The sequence below is a fragment of the Candoia aspera genome, chromosome 2 (genome assembly GCF_035149785.1).
Source record: "Candoia aspera isolate rCanAsp1 chromosome 2, rCanAsp1.hap2, whole genome shotgun sequence".
Taxonomy (NCBI): domain Eukaryota; kingdom Metazoa; phylum Chordata; class Lepidosauria; order Squamata; family Boidae; genus Candoia; species Candoia aspera.
This window is the reverse complement of record NC_086154.1, coordinates 91,331,708-91,350,669: the sequence shown is the minus strand read 5'-3', so window position 1 is coordinate 91,350,669 and position 18,962 is coordinate 91,331,708. Positions and strand designations below refer to the sequence as shown.

The window sequence follows — 18,962 nt, the reverse complement described above, 5'->3', positions numbered from 1 at the left end:
TACACATTTAACAGTTTGTGAACCTAGGTCTGCAAGGGTTGTAGTCCACTAAATCCACATAAACTCTATCCATTTAACTTTTGCAGATCAAAAGAACAAAACCAGGGTGTTATTGAAACTCAAGTGAGCTATCACCCTACCTTTAGTCTGCTTTTTTTTCTTCTTTTTTTTGTCCACGGTGAAATCACATTTTATTTTATTTTTTTGCTGTATTTTGATTTATTGTTGTTGTGTTTTATTATACTATGGAAGCTGTGAATTTCCATCCCATCCTATCTTTTTTAAATGTACACTACTACGATAATTTCCTAGGCTCTCCAAAAGAGCAATATTGATCCTTGTTCCAAAGTCACCCTTTGAGTGATTGGCAGAAAAGCATCCCTGACAAAGCTTTTATTTGGACAGCAAGATAAAAAAAAAAAAAAATAAGTAAGCCAATGTCTCTGAATTTGATCAAAACACATCTGAATTATTTCACTTTGTTTTTAAAAAATGGATACCTGGGATCATTTGTATTGGTTTTCTTTGAAGGCAGTGTACAAGGCTGCATTCTTTTAAAATAGAAGCCTAGTTTTTAACCAGATAGCCAAATAAACCAAAAGGAAAACTAGAGGTTTGTCTCTCTTTTAATGCATAAAGTAAATAGATTTTCTGAAGGACTAATCCAATTTCTGAAATTAAATTTTAGAAAGATGCTACATAATATCCATTATACCAAACACTGTCCCACAGATTGGATTAGTAGACTCTCTGGACCTGCTTATTTCTGAACTAAAAGTGCAGCACAGCCTGGATAAATGAATTACCTGAGCAACGGAACTTCTTGCTCTTGATCTGGCTGATTCGTTTGTTGGCAAGACGACGTGGACTGCTGCATCGAGCTCCGCTGGTTTCTATTGGATTATCCTGCAGGTAATCAGCCAGCCACTTCAAATGGCAGTCGCACACAAATGGATTTTGAGCTAAATGCCTGCAAGAGGGATGGGATGTTTAACCAGAAATGACCTGTGACACTGTACTCCATCATTGTTTTTACAAATACAAAACTGAAGAGCAGAGTAATTGAATCAGCTTCCAATACACTGGGTCTGGCAGAAGCTGGATGGAGCTAGACTTGAATGGGAGATATTCCGTGAGCCATCTTATTGTTTTAGCTTGTTAAATCAGCAGTGAGCCTTCTCAAGAAGGAAACACAAATTAATATAACAAAGTCTGTTTTTAAAGGGCGTAGACCTTCTGTCTACTACAACTGGTCATGATACATTGCAGTCAACTAATCTTTTTAGAAGTAACAGATTTAAACTATTTTTTACCACAAAATTAAGGCTCTCTAGAGATCGTATTGTAAACTATTATACCTCAGACCAGTAAGGAACTACGCAGAAGAATCAAAGGTTTCTATCAACAGAGAAATTAAATTCTAATGTATCTCATTTTTTGATTATCTAAAACTTCAACAACTCAGTATATTCTGGTACATTATTATTATTATTATTATTATTATTATTATTATTATTATTTCTCTGTTTGGTCCAGACAAAATTTATGAATTATTTATCAGCACAGAAATGTGCTTGTGGCGATTCTAACTCTACAGTATTTTTATATAGACAAAACTATTGTAAAGATGACTGTTAGTTACTTGCAGGAACTTTGGAAGTATTAGCAGAGCTAACACTGACAAATTAATAATCAAGGATCTTAAATAATACAATGTTTTCTATAAGCTTAAAATGAGACTAATTTAATGGAAGATTACATCACAAGAAATAGCAGAAATTTACTTTATCTATAACAACAGAATTTTGAAAGCCTGGCAGCATTTCCCTTTCTCTTTCTTTTATGCCAAAGAAAGTTAAGGTGGGACGGTCTTTAGCTCTTTCTCATGCTTTCTTGTTTTTTCAATGCTAAGCTTATGTTTCACTAATGGTCACTACATAACTTCTCCAAAGTCATACCCATGCTACTCTACAGGTGTGAGTTTGCCCCACTATTATTCTGCTTTAGTTTAGTTTAATATTCACAAATCTGGGAAGATATGGTTTAAAGATGTGAAAATGATTTTGAATTATAGACCAACTATGGGGAATATATCACTGTAGAGTCCTTGGTGTTCTCTGAGCTTGGTTGTTTTCCTGTTACCTGACAAGGTAGTATCTTCAATGCTAAAAGGGAGTGCCCACACAAAGGACTTCAGAGTTCAACCTTGAGATACATATATTCTCTTCTATTGCATATATCACTATATGGAGAACTATGGATTTGCTATGGATGGGATATAACAAAACAAGTTATTTGTTTGGAGTGGAAAGACACTGTTGCCCCAGATTTACAGCCTTGGATTGATGACATGCTGACTGTCTACTTATGAATTTGTTATTTATTGATGTAATGGAAAGACTGATAAATGTACTTTGTCTAACTGTGTGCATGTCTGTGTGTGTGTGTGTGTACTTTCTCTTTTGTTTTTCGTCTTCTTTTTTTAATATTAAAGCAATATAATAAAAAGGGGGTATAAACACATAAACACAATTGTTTCAGGAAAAAACCACTTCTGTTTGATGATAAAGGTAAAGATAAAGGTTTCCCTTAACGTAAAGTCCAGTCGTGTCCGACTCTAGGGGGCGGTGCTCATCTCCGTTTCTAAGCCGTTAGAGCCGGCGTTGTCCGTAGACCCATCCGTGGTCATGTGGCCGGCATGACGACACGGAACGCCGTTACCTTCCCGCCGAAGCGGTACCTATTGATCTACTCACATTTGCATGTTTTCGAACTGCTAGGTTGGCAGGAGCTGGGACTAGCAACGGGAGCTCACCCGTCGCACGGATTCAAACCGCCGACCTTCCGATCGGCAAGCTCAGCAGCGCAGCAATTTAACCCGCAGCGCCACCGCGTCCCCCCCTGTTTGATGATAGCTATTGATAAAACAACTAGCTAAAAACATTTAGCAATTATTCCTGTTCCTCACCTTGAACTGTATGGCTTATCTCCATGCTGGGGTATTTAATTATAGAGTGGAATGATGCCATGAGTTATGGCAACCTGGTACACATAACATGGCTCATCACTTAGAGCAGGCATCATTTTGAGCAAGTTTCAAATGATAGCCACTGATACAACTATTTTGTGTGAAGATGTTGTAAGCCTAGAAGGCTTTGGATACTAATTAAGAGAAGGCACAATTACATTGTAAAATTCCAACAATTTAAATCAGTGAGAAATAGAGTGGAAAGTAGCAAATAATCTCAAAGACTTAACCTAATGAGATTCTTCTAGTAATATTTTACTTAATCATTCTGATGGAGCTAAGCAGCCTAGCTCCTTCTTTTCATTGTTTAAAAAATCTCAAACTCTTTCAGTGAATCCAAGAAACTGTCAAGAGGTGGTGTTTATACCATGTGAAAATAAAACAATTTTGATCCTCTCTTAATCCCTACATCTTGATACTATTCTTCAGCATAAGACATAATGAAAACAAAAATGTATCAAAATGAAAAAAGATATATATTTAACAGATACATAATCAAAAAAGATATGATAATATGGTAGCATTAGTTGGGGAGAATAATTAAAATGAAATTAGATTATCTCCGAGAAACTGTTTTTATTAGAGAACAATGCTGAATATTTTAGATGCACAAAGACATTGAGGGAATATTTTTAAGAAGATACAATTCAAGAGCAAGACACAAGGAAGCTGGAAATCTACTTTTGCAATAATATGGCTAGCCGGAGAACTGGAATGAAGAATCAAGAAGCAAAGGTTTGACAAGATGTATCTTATCTGGATGGCCTATTACTCATTTGAGCTACTGTATACAGTTCATTTGTAGCTTATACTACAATTCTCTGTGAAACAGGAATGTACCAAACATGTGAAAGGTGAAAGGTCCCCTGTGCAAGCACTAAGTCATGTCTGACTCTTTGGAGGGATGCCACTTTCGTGATGTTTTCTTTGCAGACTATAGCAGGGTGGTTTGCCATTGCCTTCCCCAGTCATCACCTTCCCCAGCAAGCTGGGTACTCATTTTACCAACCTTGGAAGGATGGAAGGCTGAGTTGACCTGACCCGGCTACCTGAGAATCCAGCTTCTGCTGGGATCGATCTCGAGTCATGGGGAGAGTTTCAGTTGCAATGCTGCCACCTACCACTCTGTGCCACACGAGGCTTGATGCCAAACATAGTATAATCCAATTAAACCTAATTAAGTCAATCTGCTGCAGGTTCTACTTCTGTCAGTGGAATGTGGATGGTGATTCTCCTTACCACTGAATTCTCATTTGCCATATGACATCAACATTGTCGCTAGAAAAATTGGAGAATTAAAGAGATTTGGAAAGGCACGCAGGAAAAACGGAGAGGAAAAGGGTCTCTTCAAGTAAATGGACTCGGCAATATTGAATTTTGCCTAAGATAGAAAGATGTTATTAGATACCTCATGTAGCTGCTTGAAATGGAACCAGGCTCCACAACAGCAGCCACCACCACCACCACTAATACAACATACAAAGCTTGCTAGGTTCCCCAGTATCCTAAAGCAAGATAAGACATTTAGGAAAACCAGCAGCAGAGCAGCAGCACATAACAACCCAATAACATGAAGAAGCAGATTTCCATCATTAGCAACACCTAAAAGAGAAGCAAGCATTCACTCTTCTCTCTCTCCCTCTCTCTCTCTTGCATTTCTTCACTGCCCATCTTGACAAACGACTCTGATGATGGTGTAATTGAAAAAAAGCTAGGGAAAGCAGGGTTTCTTGAATTCCTTCCACTGCTTTACCGGCAAGGAGGCATCTGGGACTTCCGGTGGGGACATGGCAGTCTGAACAGCTGTGTCTGTGGGCTCTGCAAGCAGAACTGACAACGTGGCATTTTTTTCAGGCTCAGGCAGGTTTTTCCTGAAGCCCAGGAGCATTTTTCCAGAGAAAGGAAAACACTCGGAATTGCCCCATCTGCCCTTCAGATGGCTGCTTGCAGCCAGAAAATTGCAAATGCTGTGGAATATGCAAAGAAAGAAAGAGCAGCCGGCTGGCTGGGGCACAACTTCATCATTTCCAAGCCATGCTGTAGCCTTAAAGGGACTTTAAGACCAACTAAATCACCCAATTTATTTTTATTTTAAGTATGCATACCCTAACAGAGGCTTTTTACAGCAAGGAGAAACCAGTTCTCTTGGTGCTTATTGTTATTTTTGTGATTAATTTAAAAAGATTTTTTTTTGTTTTGGACTTTGCTTTTCATCCATATACTAAGGAGGGTTGAGAGTATATAATTGACTCCATGTTATTATTTTTGTACTATATTTGAAGATATTAGCATTTCCCTACATGTTGAATCTTCTGTTTTGAACTTTCAGCTTTCTGCTGCTACTTTCCCTTGGGAACTGTCTGTTACCTTACTCTCACTTGTGTAAACACATTCCAGAATTTTTCTATTATCTTCCACTTTAGCTGGTTAAGTACCCAGGGGTTACCATAATCTACTGCATGAGACATGGAGGATTTAAAAAAAAATTAAATTAAAAGGAAATTAAAGGGAGAGATCGAATGTCATGTTCACTGTTTCAATGTAGTTTATACATCGTAACGTTTCACATGCCATGGCACTGACACGCGTTTTTGTTTGGGAGGGAGCTGCTGTGAAACCTTGTACCAAGCTCTGTATCTGTATTCATTACAATGGAATGTGTTTGGGTTATGTTCTCTGTTCAAGGACTTTTCCCGCAGACCATCAGAAACCGTTAGGAGCACCTGGGATTTTGAACTTGAGAAGATTCTATGGGGGGAGGGATTTCATTTGCACTGAGGGTTTTTAGTTTGAATTTGGCGCACTTTCATCATTCTCAGCTTTCTTTGTGATCCTGCACACTATTCTTTAATAAATCAGATATCTTTGAATTCCTGCTCATGAGTCTGATGGTGTTTTAGAATAGGCAACCATTACATCGAGTTGCAAGTCACAAGTGAAACTGACTTTTTGATGGAATGCTATGGAAAAGAAGGGGTTATTACGTATGGGAGGTCTCCTGAACAGAAGTCAGAGTTTTTGAGGGGTGCAGTTGGGTTGTTTGATGTCTTTATGAAAAAAGCTCTGTGTTCATTGTGGGGATATGTAATGCTCTGATTTATTTTGAAGTGGGGTAAGGGTTTAAAAATATTTATCTGGATTGCTTTTGCGATCTGGTTGATTTCATTTATTTTTAATGATTTGGATTAAGATTATTAAGGTATAAAAAAGAAATAATAATAAAGGTTTGGTCTGGGGTTTAATACAATTAAGATTATTATAATTGTTGTTTTATTAATTACAATGGCAGACAATTTATATTTTTTTAGTTTGATCTTTATTATAGTAGACAGGAATGTATAGATTAGTAGTAGGAAATAATTAAATAAATGTTATCCTGGGTGGGAAGTTGATTAGGAGATATACTGCATATATAACAGTTCCCTTCTCACCCCTGTGGGTGGTATGTGTCTTCCTCAACCTTGGGTCCTCTACCAGCGGCCTGGGAGTTTGAGAGTTTTGTGCAGTATCTTAGCTGTTCCTAGCACTGCACTTTTCTGGACAGAGAGCTTCTGATGTTGTCCTGGGATCTGTTGAAGCCACTGTCCCAGCTTGGGAGTCAGAGCCCCAAGTGCCCCTACCACCACTGGGACCACTTTGGCCTTCACTTTCCACATCCTCTCTAATTCCTCCTTCAGGCCCTGGTACTTCTCCAGCTTCTCATACTCCTTCTTCCTGATGTTGCTGTCACTTGGCACTGCTACATCTATCACCACCGCTGTCTTCTGGTCCTTGTCTATAACCATGATGTCTGGTTGATTGGCCAGTACCTGCCAGTCTGTCTGGATCTGGAAGTCCCACAGGATCTTAGCCCTGTTATTCTCCACAACCTTCTGTGGAATCTCCCATCTGCACTTGGGAAGGTCTAGTCCATACATTGTGTAGAAGTTCCTGTACACAATGCCAGCTACTTGGTTGGCTGGCAGTGTATGCTGTTGTGCTGTTCAGTGTATGCTGTTCCTGCCTGCATCTTACACCCTGCCACAATGTGTTGGACTGTCTCTGAGGCCTTTCTGCACAGTCTGTACCTTGGGTCCTGTCTAGTGTGGTAGACCATCTTGTCTCACACATGGACAAGTCTCTCTCCCTACATATATTCTTCTTTTAACATAAGAATCTAGCGGGGTCTCAGAAACGTGCCTTCTCTGTGGTAGCTCCTGCCTTTTAGAACATCCTTCCCCCAGAGGTGAGACAGGCCCCCTCGCTCCTGGACTTTTGAAAAAGATTAAAGACCTGGTTTTGCCAGCAGGCTTGGAATAGGAGGGGGAATAGCCACACCTGGGGATGGGTAATGCCCTAAAGTGATTCTCAGTGGACCTATTACGCTCACGGACTGATAAAGAACTCTCAGCCATCTAGAGTCCATTATATTTTTATTTTTATTGTATTTATCGTATTTATAAATGTTTCTGATTTTAATTTTGTTTTTTATTGTAAACTACCCAGAGTCCCTCCCTGGGAGGGAGATGGGTGGTGATAAAGTTTGATAAATAAAAATAAATAAAATAAGGGGAGGGAGCAATTGTATTTAGTGATTTTATATTGTGCAAATTGAGTGATTTATAGAAATAATGTGATTTTGGTTTAATTTAGAGTAAGGGATTGATTGTGGAAGATTGTTGTATATCCTTGCTGTTAAAAGTTGGAAGTCACCTCTTTCTGTAACTTTTTTTTAAAAGAATTATCTTCTGTTTCCACACTTTTTAATTTTTTTTTCTCTTTGTAGCTTTTTGTTTTTCTGTAGTTTTTATCTTTGTCTGAAATCTAATAAAATTCTTATAAAAAAAGGAGGCATCTGTATTTTATTTTGTGTAACAAAGTAAAGTGTGGCATCTGTGGCTTGCAATATGTGTGCACTGGGAAGCCCAGGGCAGACTGGGTAAGGTCTGTTCTGGGTTTTGTGACCAGGTTCAGGGGAAGGAGAGGTGTTCAAGAATGGACAGTTAGCAGTATTCTCAGTTGCTGCCCAGCTGCCTCTTCCATAGCATCGTTTCTTTTCAACATTCCACCGAGTTGGAAAGGATAGCAATGGAACATTTTTATTAGATTGTGCTTTTTGGCATCTGCCAAAACATAAATCTATAAATCTGTTCTCAGGTTCTCTGATTATCTTAAACCAGAAATAAAAGTGGAATAGAACATGATCTGTTTTTGAATTAAATAAAGAACACAGAACGAAATACAGATTTTGAAATAATGCCAAAAATTCTGCTATTATTCTCTTTATTTCGCTGTCTTATCCACTTTCTGTTATGCCATTTGTCTAGTTCTTTATTGTTCTGACTCCCATAAGTCAATTCCTTCTTTTGTGGAATGAAATTATTTATGTGTTTGGTTTCTACCTCTAATATACCAATCTACTATGTCTCAAAGTTAGCAGTTTGGGACAGGATCAAGGGTTCAGGTAAGAGGTTCAGGTAATTTGTAACATGCATTGCCTGGGGAAGAGGGAATACAATATTATTGGATACTCACAAAGTTTGAATTGACTGGAGAGGAACAAAAAGTCCTTTGCTGATAGTCTGCAGTTTATTATCGTAGAGAGATAACAAATTAAGATTATGCAGATCTTGAAATGTGTTTACTCTCAGGCAGTTGATCTTATTTGCATTGAGAAGCCTGTAAACAAACAGAAGGGTTTTTTTAAATAAATACAATCTTGAAACCAAATCAAGTAAGACTGAACTAAGAGATCAGTCTCAGAAAAAATGCATATATAATAGGGAATTATTAAAATCTTTAGCACTTTTTATTTATCAGATCATTAATTAATTGCTTTGCAACCCAACAAATGTTTCCAAAATGACTTACAAGGTAAACATATGCAACCATATTATGAACATAATAACACCCCCTCCAAGGATGTAATGTTATTTACAATATTCAATCATAGGCAGAGTATGGAACTTTTAATAGTCTGCTTAAAAGCAAACAAAGTAAGAGCCACGCTGATGTACCTAGAAAGGAAGTACCACAATCTAGATTCTGCCATTGCAAAAATGTTGTCTGATGTTTCCGCCAATTGCCCTATTCATGGTAGTGGAACATGGATTTGAAAACAAACTTTAAACTACATGCAGACAAATGATTCCTTTAAGATAAGAAAGTGAACATTATTGCATTCCAATATCAATATTAAACACGTTACGCTATGTCCTAACGGATCATCACCTCTCTATAAAATTATTATGTATAAATACAGTATTATGAACCACACAAATATGCATGATAGCACTACATCACAACATTAAAACATCTGACATTAAAAAATTGTCCTGGTACAACTTTTGCAAGAAATATATTCTTCAGTTAAAACCTTTTCAAGACATGGCAAAGAAATAGATGAGATAATCAGCAGCCTTTCTGCACATTATTATGTTCATGACTGATTTATTAATGTGAATATTACTTAATCTTTGCATTTCAGAAAAATGGGATAATTGAAACTATCATTAATTGATAATTAGTTCCGTAATGTGAATGATAAAAATAAGTGATCTGAAGGACAAAGAAACTGTATTGCTATGGCATTTGCCCTCACCAACACTTCTGATCCAACACAACAAGCAAACAGTTTAAAAATAGCAAGACTACTATTAGTTGGAATTACTGCCTAACAACCTTAGTCCAGGAATAGAAATTTCAGCTATTATCATGGAGACTACTTATCATTTTAAGGTTACTAATAAACTGAAACTATGAGAGAAAGATTAACGTAGTACCTATACAAAGAGATTCTTCTTTTCTCATGTCTGACATTTCATTACATATCATTAACAGTCCTCACATGGTAAAAAACCTATTTGATTATATTTTGTCTCTGTGGATAGACGTATGGATTGTTGAGGGATGAGCAAAAATATATTTTATTTATTTATTTATTCATTTTCTATCCCGCCTTTATTATTTTTATAAATAATTCAAGGCGGTGAACATACCTAATACTCCTTCCTCCTCCTATTTTCCCCACAACAACCACCCTGTGAGGTGAGTTGGGCTGAGAGAAAGTGACTGGCCCAAGGTCACCCAGCTGGCTTTCATGCCTAAGGTGGGACTAGAACTCTCTGTCTCCTGGTTTCTAGCCTGTTGCCTTAATTACTAGACCATACTGGCCTATGATAAGGAATTCAAATGATGCACTGAAAGAATTCAGACTCATGTGGAGACACTATTGGAAGTATCAAGCAATGTTTGAGGAGATCTAGAGCTAATCCCAATTTATGGAAATCATCTCTGACATTCATTACTTGGCCATAGACTGGTCACTCAGCCTAGCCTACCTCACTGGATATTATGAAAATATCTAAGTATATATGTTAAGTTGAGTTTTTGAAAGAAAGGTGAAAAAATATATAATAAAATATGCAAGCCAGCAAGATTAGGCCTGAATTGAAAAAGCATGGTGGCTTTGCATAAATGAATGTTTAAAGGAAATATATTAATAGTCTATTTTTTTTTCATTACAAAAGTATTTAAGCTTACTATTTTCCAAAATTTGCCAACATATTTACATAGAAAGGCCACCATCAGGCTGAAAAATCAACCATGCTAAATGGTAAGTGATGCTCAGTTCCTCCCTTAGTCCCCATCAGAATTAGGTCAAGCCAAATTTCACAGTTAGATGTCTGAGTACTTAATTTGAGATAAACTTGAATCAGTGGTGGAAACAAAAAGGTTATCACTGTATACCTTGTTTGTCGTGTTCAATGGGAGACACTACAATGTATTTCTAAAAACAAAAACAGCAAGGATAAATTTGGGAAATCTTAGACTAAGCCAAAATGCTTGTGTGCAACTAAAAGTATACATTGGACTTAGAAAATTATATTCAATTTATCGTTACCTATGTTTGCATTTCTGTTAACACCGATTCTCTCATTTGACAACTTGAGAAAACCAAAGCTACAATAATATATAACAATTAAAAGCAATATATAGTTGAAAGCACCAAAGGTAATTTAAAACTTACCAAACTGATGATGAATAGCAATGCCTCCTCCTTTTTGTTACAACTACTTTGAGATTTTTTAATGGGAAATGGTATACAAAGATATTAAATAAATAAACAAACAAATAAATAAATTCCAGTTTAGAGATTTAAATATCTGAACCAGGTTTGACAGTGGCTGTCACAGACTGCCTACCAATGACTAATTCAATTTACTATCATTAAGAGCTATCATTAGCAGTAATTATAAGTATTGTGTAGAGCTCAGTGTTTTCATATTAGCAGTTAGAAGGCAGAAAAAGGTATATAGGAGAGCTCTGTGAAACAACTGTTCAAACTGTGTGAATTTATTTTCAAAAATAGCTTGAAAAGATTTCTGGTGATATACTACATAATTAGAATGTATGCATATAAATTAAACTTTTGGGGAATGTTCTATAATCTCTGCTACTCTTGTTTTGTAGTCACAGAACTGTAATTTTTCAGTTTACTACTTAAGTATATTCTTTGCTAGCCAACACCCCATTAATGTTAATCTCTTACAATCAATAATATTTACAGTGTACCTTTGTGATTCAAATAATGTTTATTATTTGGTTCACAAATATATAATTTTAACACTGCTAGTTTTCTTCTAGCCTAATATTTAATTCCATCCTAACCTGGTATCTATGAAATTGTCACAGAGAAGTTTGGAAAATCTGTCAAGTAATAATGGAAAAAATTATCCATAGCTCAGATCGTTAAAAGATTTTAGTTTGCAAAGAACTATCTCAAGGGCAGCCTGTATTCTATAGAATTAATATAAGGATCAAGAGTTATTAAACATTTATTTCTTGGTGAAGTTAGTTAAGAATTTTCATGTTGTTTGTTGCAAGATCCTTTTTTACTCATGAGAAATGTGAAATTATACCCTTTTAGTCCTAGGAAAAAACTTGTAAGAACGAATACAATAGAGGAACTCTGAAAAGAACTCTTAAAACATTTTAACACTTTATTACTTTGAGGAATAATGATCAACTCCCCAAATATAAGATATTTCTCAATTGTGCTACACTCACGGACTGATGAAAATCTCTTGCCACTTAGATTTTACTATATTCTTATTTTATTATATTGTTGTACTGAAATGGTTTTAAGTTTTAACTGCATTTTATTGTAAACCGCCCAGAGTCCCCCATGAGGGGGAGATGGGTGGTGAATAAATTTATAAATAAATAAAAAATAAAAATAAAAAAAATGTGCTTTTTGATTGAAGCACACAAGGTAGTGTTCAGTGGCCCTATTTATGACCCGGCAAGCAGCTATTATCCACTTTAATCAGAATGCATTTAGTCTGCTATGCTCAGAATGTAAAATACTATCTTGCTCAGGAAAAAACCTGCCCTCTTGCCACAATGGTCAGAAACACTGCATTCTTCCTGTAATAAAGACTATTATATATGCTCAAATCTTTCAGATAGATATTTTGTGAGTTATACCTAACTTTTCTTTGTAGCCTGTTGATTTTATTGCATTATTTATTTATATCCATTTTTTTTCAAATGTGTTCTTCAAAACAAGTATTTTCCTTATTACATTATCAAGGAAATCCTCTAGAACCCTCTGCGATCAAATGGAATTAATTAGCCTCTGGAGATCCACTACATCTGCAGTGAGGAATAGTTACTACAAGTATACGTCTTTAAAAATGGTCTGATCATTACCAGGGAATGGTAAAATCTTGAACCATCAGACTAATGTCCTCCTTCCCGGGAAAGAACATCCAAAGACTGGCCAGCTACATGCAATGGTATGGTAACAGATTGGGAGACTCATGGTTGTCAGAGAGGCCATGAGGTCATAGCTGCTCCACTGTGATGGACTTCACATGGACTTTGATCTCCCAGAACCATCATTCTGGGAGACTTCAAATCAAACAGGAATCTAGACTACATAACCTGATTAATGGGTTACAGATTTTAACATGAGGAAAAGACTGTGAGATGATCTAAAACACCTAAAACATGAGAGGTACTGAAGGGCGAATATTTCATTTTGGGGCCAGAGGTGGAAAAATTTACATTTTCTCCCCTTCTTAATGATAAAATACAGTACTAAAAAAATAGCAATTGGGTGAGATTTCATAAAACTCCAAATCATAATATCCCAAACTACTTTCTCTGTATTGATAGGGCTAGCCTTATATTTCAATTTTCCCCAATTCTGATAAGTGAAAGAAAATATTTCTTAGCTTATCATGATTGGCAAACTTCCAAGTCTTCCCAATTCAAGATACATCCAACATTAAATACGGATTTTTAGACATAAAGACCACCGATTAATATAAAATCTTATGGCACACAGTTTTAACATAAGCTATTACTAATATTCATATAATATGTGTGCTTGTGTGTGTGTGTGTGTGTGAGAGAGAGAGAGAGAGAGAGAGACAGAGAGAGACAGAGAGAGAGTCAATCAGTCATGTGGGCAGTGCTATCTTTTTTTATTATGCTTATCACTGTAAACTGCAAATGAATTCAGCAGGGAATAAGAATATAATGTACTTCAATATGCCTGTTGCATTAACAATAGATCTCATAATGTTCATTTTGAAACAGAACACAAGTAGATCCAAAATCACACAACAACAACAACAACAAGAACAACAGTAGCAAAAATGTTATTTTGGACAGCTATGGCAAATTAATATGTTACTTTTGTCTATATAGTAAATTATGCATGTTTTCTCTACAATTAGAGACAAACCACTTTATGCTCTGTGGTCAAAAATTAATTCAGAACAGTTATATGGGTTATATCAGCTGCATAAAACTTATTTTATTTATTATTCAGTGAGAAAATATATTGGGATTTCAATTTGTATTTATAATATTTGGATTGAGTTCCAAATATAATAAATGCAAATTTATTGAGTTCCTTGAAGAAGGCAAGGTGGAGTATTCCGATGTAGAAAAGCTTAAAAAGGGACAGGTATCATCCACCTGTAATTCTATATTAAAGATACCACAACCATTCATGTATTGCATTGTGAATCCACATGTCATAGAATTGTCTAATCCATGTCCCTTCATGGATACAGTTTAATATTTCACAGCTACAGTATACTGTAGTTTATTAGGGAAATTCCTCAAACAGTACTAGTTATGTTAACCAAATGTGTGGAATCAGTAACACAAAAAAGAGTTGCATATAAGCAATAACATAAACACTACATTTAATATCTTTTTCTGAATACAGTGCTTACTTGAAAAAGCCTTAATGGTCATGAGGAAGCTTATAAATTAAATTGGCTTCCAGAATACTACTGTTAGACTTTTTTTATCCCTTTGTCTAGACTAATAAGAAAAAGAAATCCAATTACACCCTATTAAGTACTAAATTAGATATAATCAGAAAAAACTTTAACTGTCCGGCAGTGGGTCCTGTAATGCAAAGATCTAGCAAAAAAAGTTGCAAAACTTTAAGAGATTAAAAGTTAAGTTCATACCATTGAGCTATTAAAAATGTATTTTAACAATGTGAACATGTCCAGTTACACTGCTTTAAAAAATCAATAAAATAGAGTAGGGATATAATCCTAACTAAAAATTAGTATAGAAATCCTTAGCATAAGCTAAATGATGGTAGGGTGGAAAAAAGGATCTCCAGTAATAATATACAATCACCTTCCAATCCTACTCCAGAGCAATTCATAAAAAGGATCAACATGAAATCAGAAATTACAAGTTATTTCATTAAAAACCTTTTACACCCGGTGCAATTACATCTGGTGAACAAAGTAGTACAGCCACAAGGGACAAATCTAAGTTTGAAGGCATTTAAGAGTGCATTAACCATTTGGCTTGTAATATATTTCTGGCTCTAAGTATTCTGGTATTCAGATCTTGCCAATTATCAGCATATATCCATCTCCGTATATGCAAACTAAAAGCCACTCTAATAGTGTTTTATTTCTACTTTTATACCAGCCAGAATAGCACATGAGTGAAGCTTTTGTTTTGCTTCTCACTGGGCATGTCATCATGTATAATATGCATTCACAATTTTTGAAGGAGGTTTTAGCTGCATATTTTCTACTCAATCATTAGACAAATTAAATGGTTTCCTAATGCTACATTTTTCAGATAAGTTTTACTGAGATTCAGGATATCACATTCTCTTAAAATATTCATTTCATAATGGTGAGCTATTACAGATCTATTTTTATGAAAGGAAGCAAAACACATCAACAGGAAGAGAAACTATATATAATGAACTGTTCATCAGTAGAAGAAAATTGGAATTGTCAACTATTTTTGCAAGATATTTGTCCACATCCTAATTCAAAAATAAATTTCTGTGACATGAATTCTATATCTCAGCCTGTAAACTTACAATAACAGCCTATTTTGCAATGGTTTCAAAGACTAGTAGCCATAATTTTATGACACTTATTCAATGGGAAACAAGAATGCAATTACATCAGCTACCAGCAAAAACAGCATATAATGTCAGAAAGTTCTTCAGCATATCTTGAATCAAACGGAAACTGCAAATGTGACTATAGAAAATTAAAAGGTATCTGAAACAATTATTATTTATAATTCTATTACAAAAATTAAAATTGAATATTAGAAAAGGGTCAAACATATCTGGTTAGAGTTACATAGTATATAACTTTCAGAGGACTTTGAATTTATTGTTTACCAAAATGGTAATCAGTTCAAGGCCAGTACCTTTGTGGATGCTCAACATCCCATGATTTAATGAGGTTCTGCAAGATTATTTCAAACTAGACATAATCCATCAACAAACTGATCTATATATTAACAAACAGTCATTTTTCTTAAGACCACCTTGCCAATACAATCATGATATTTGATATTTTGTTGGATTCATACCCCAGTCTTCTCAACCAACAATGAACACATTACTGGAGTTTCAGTGTACAATGCCATTAATCAGCATCTGTAAACTCTATGTTACAACAAAAGAAACTAGGATAATACTTACAGTAACTGCAGAGATACAAGCCCATCAAAAAGGCCCTTGGGAATCTCTGTGATCTTATTTCCATAGAGCACTCTGAAAAAAATGAAAGGACAAAATAAACAGTATTCTCAAACCCAGTGCTTATCAAGAATCCTCTCTTTAGGCATACAAACTCTCCTTCTCTTCACATAAGAGGTAGTTTACTTGAACAATCTAAGCATTATTAAAAGAAGACTTCCAAATAAATAAGATCTTTAAAACAGCCTTTTGGGATGGAAATATTTTAAAGAATGTGCTGAGTTTTTATGCTTCTTTTCAAGTATTACACGATACATTTAAAAGTTTGAATGTGATACAGTTCAGAAGGGTTGAAATTTGATATTGAATTGCCATGTGAAATTTCCAGTGATCTGAAAAAAAGACATTCACTATTACAGCCCTACAGGATTATGTTTGCTCAGGGTCACCATTTGGCTTATCAATTGGATTATGTGGGACTGTTAAATTTGGTTACAAGTCTCACTGATGTATCCCATTTTATTTGTCTTCAACTATCCATCAGAGGAAATTAGGTGATGTTGTGTTAGTTTATAATGAATTATAAAACTGAAGAAATGTTTGCAATGCTGAAGTATCACGTACTGTTTGGGGTTATTTACAAAGGCACACCCTTAAAATCTAAAGCACATACCACCTTCCCTAATTTGAATCAGCATTGGAAGGAATATCTTTTCATAATTGCACCATTTCAAAATAAGCAGCAGCATTATGGTTCTCTTTGATGAAGTGCCAATCCTATGTCTATTTATTCAGAAATAATCCCATTAGGGTAAATTGGGTTTAGAATTGCATTCTTTTAGAGTAGAGTTTTGCCAAAACAAATATTAGGATTAACAAGTCAAGTAAGGCATGAGCACAGTTGACAGACTTTCTTTTGACATGAAGATCCCAGGATGAGTCTTGTTGAAATAACACTTCTGAGCCAAGAAAGGATTGCTCTTCTTCTTTTGGCATTGCACATATCTACCGTTGCACAACTGGCTGGCAGAGCTATGGGCTCCCCAGAACATTTTTAATGCATCAGAGTTAGAGAACAATGATAAGCACATGCCTACTGCTCCACAAATGTTGAAGTATTTATGCATTGTACCAGTTATTAGAGCCTGAAATTCAATCTTTTTGATACATCAGTTTTTATAGCTAACTTTATTTCATTATTTGGAGGCATTTATAAATATCTTATTTAAAAGTTGGATTAGCATATCCCCAAACCATCTGTTCAAGCCTTTAAAGATCCATAAATGATATTCAAGGAAATGCAGAGGACATTAGTAAAAGCTTTACAGGCACGCACATTCTGATGCTAAGCAAAAGCCTATAGGAATGTTGGATAACAGCTATTGCAGGTATTAGAGAAGTCCAAGAATAAAAGTTATATTTATAGCATAAGTGAAAAAATAAATCAGCCAAGTCATTCAAGGTAAAAATGATTACCACAATAGGTTATCATTGCATTTAGTCAGTAGTATCTTTGTTCGTCACTGGCAATCCCCCAAATGATAATATTCCCCCATTCATCCAGTGACAATGTAAATGTGAATGACACAGCAAATACTAAGCATTTTGACCCAAGCTAATCTAAGTTTTAAAACTCGGCCAAGAGCTTGAATCAGAAGAATTATACATTTTACACAGATCTGAAATAAATTCTCTCATCTTTGAGTAACTAAGGGCTGGCTTAGTTACTAAGGACATCATCAACAATGGCTCCAAATAGACTGGAAAAGGTCTTCACTGACAAAAGTGAGACCCAAAAGAAAATGATATGTTTGCATTTTATGAAATTACTGTAACATATCCTGAGTCCATAGTACAAGGAGGACTATAAACATAAATAAATAAGAAGCAGATGGTAATATCTTATACAGTGCTAACTGAAGTTAAGCCAAAGCCCTATCATGTTACCTGAAAATTTATTTCAGTTTTGTTTTCACAGGCAAGGTTATAAAAAACTGTTCTATAGTGTTGAGCCTATGTTTTACCATTACATGAATAAGCTGGAATAAGGCAGAGTGGACACTTCAGCTGAGAGGCTGGAATAATGGGTTTGCTGAGTGAATTTCCCACTGAAGTGTCTTATTATTTATAAACTGTATAATAACAATAATATATATATATATATATATATATATATATACACACACACACACACACACACACACATACATATATATATATAAATTAGAGATTGCACCAATTAGTTTTTAACATAAGTCAACTTAAAATTCGTGGTTATTTAGCTGGTGCTTTTAAGATTTTCTTTAATTCAGACATACATACATAGAAAATAAAGTTATGATTCAGAAGGTATCAGAACTACCAAATTATATACAGTACATGAATAATGCTTGGACCAAATATATATATATATATATATATAAATGGCTATTAAAATAAAAAAGGTTGGAACAAAGCCACTGATCAGGTTTTAGAGAAATATTCAGTATTTTGACCGTTTACATCTTGAGGAACTGTATGACATTATCACTGAAGTTGGTAGGCTTCCAGTTACCGTCTTCAGTGATCACAGGATTATATACAACAACTTTAATCATAAAGGCACAAAGAAATAAGCAGTTGGTTATTTTTATTTTAATGTAAATGCTCTTGGGACTTAATGCCCTGTCTGCACCCTGCTACAAGAGACCATAGAAGGTACCAAACTTCCATGGATGGTTAAAACATCTGGACAATTAGAGAGATGGTCTGGAAACCAGCAATGCTCCATGAGAAGGTGGGTAACTTCCAGTCTATTGTACTCTGTTCCAAAGTGAAATGGGCAGCACTAACAATAAGTATTGTTGTTATATATTGTTACAGTAAGACTGACTGAAAGTTGAAAAGCAAGTATGTGTCATGGAGAAAAAGGTAGTGTATTTCTCCATCAACTTGGTTATGTAATTGTAATTCAAT

The 18,962-nt window shown here is 35.3% G+C and overlaps 1 protein-coding gene across 1 annotated transcript in view; it reads right to left on the bottom strand.

Annotated features, from left to right (window-relative positions):
• SLIT3 (slit guidance ligand 3) overlaps positions 1-18,962 on the bottom strand; it is a 561,750-nt gene that overhangs the window by 171,716 nt on the left and 371,072 nt on the right. Inside the window, exons 12-14 of the mRNA XM_063292455.1 lie at positions 16,011-16,082; positions 8,543-8,686; positions 807-970 (exon numbers count right to left, since the gene is read on the bottom strand). Coding sequence (XP_063148525.1) covers positions 807-970; positions 8,543-8,686; positions 16,011-16,082 — 380 coding nt within the window. The remainder of the gene's footprint in view (positions 1-806; positions 971-8,542; positions 8,687-16,010; positions 16,083-18,962) is intronic.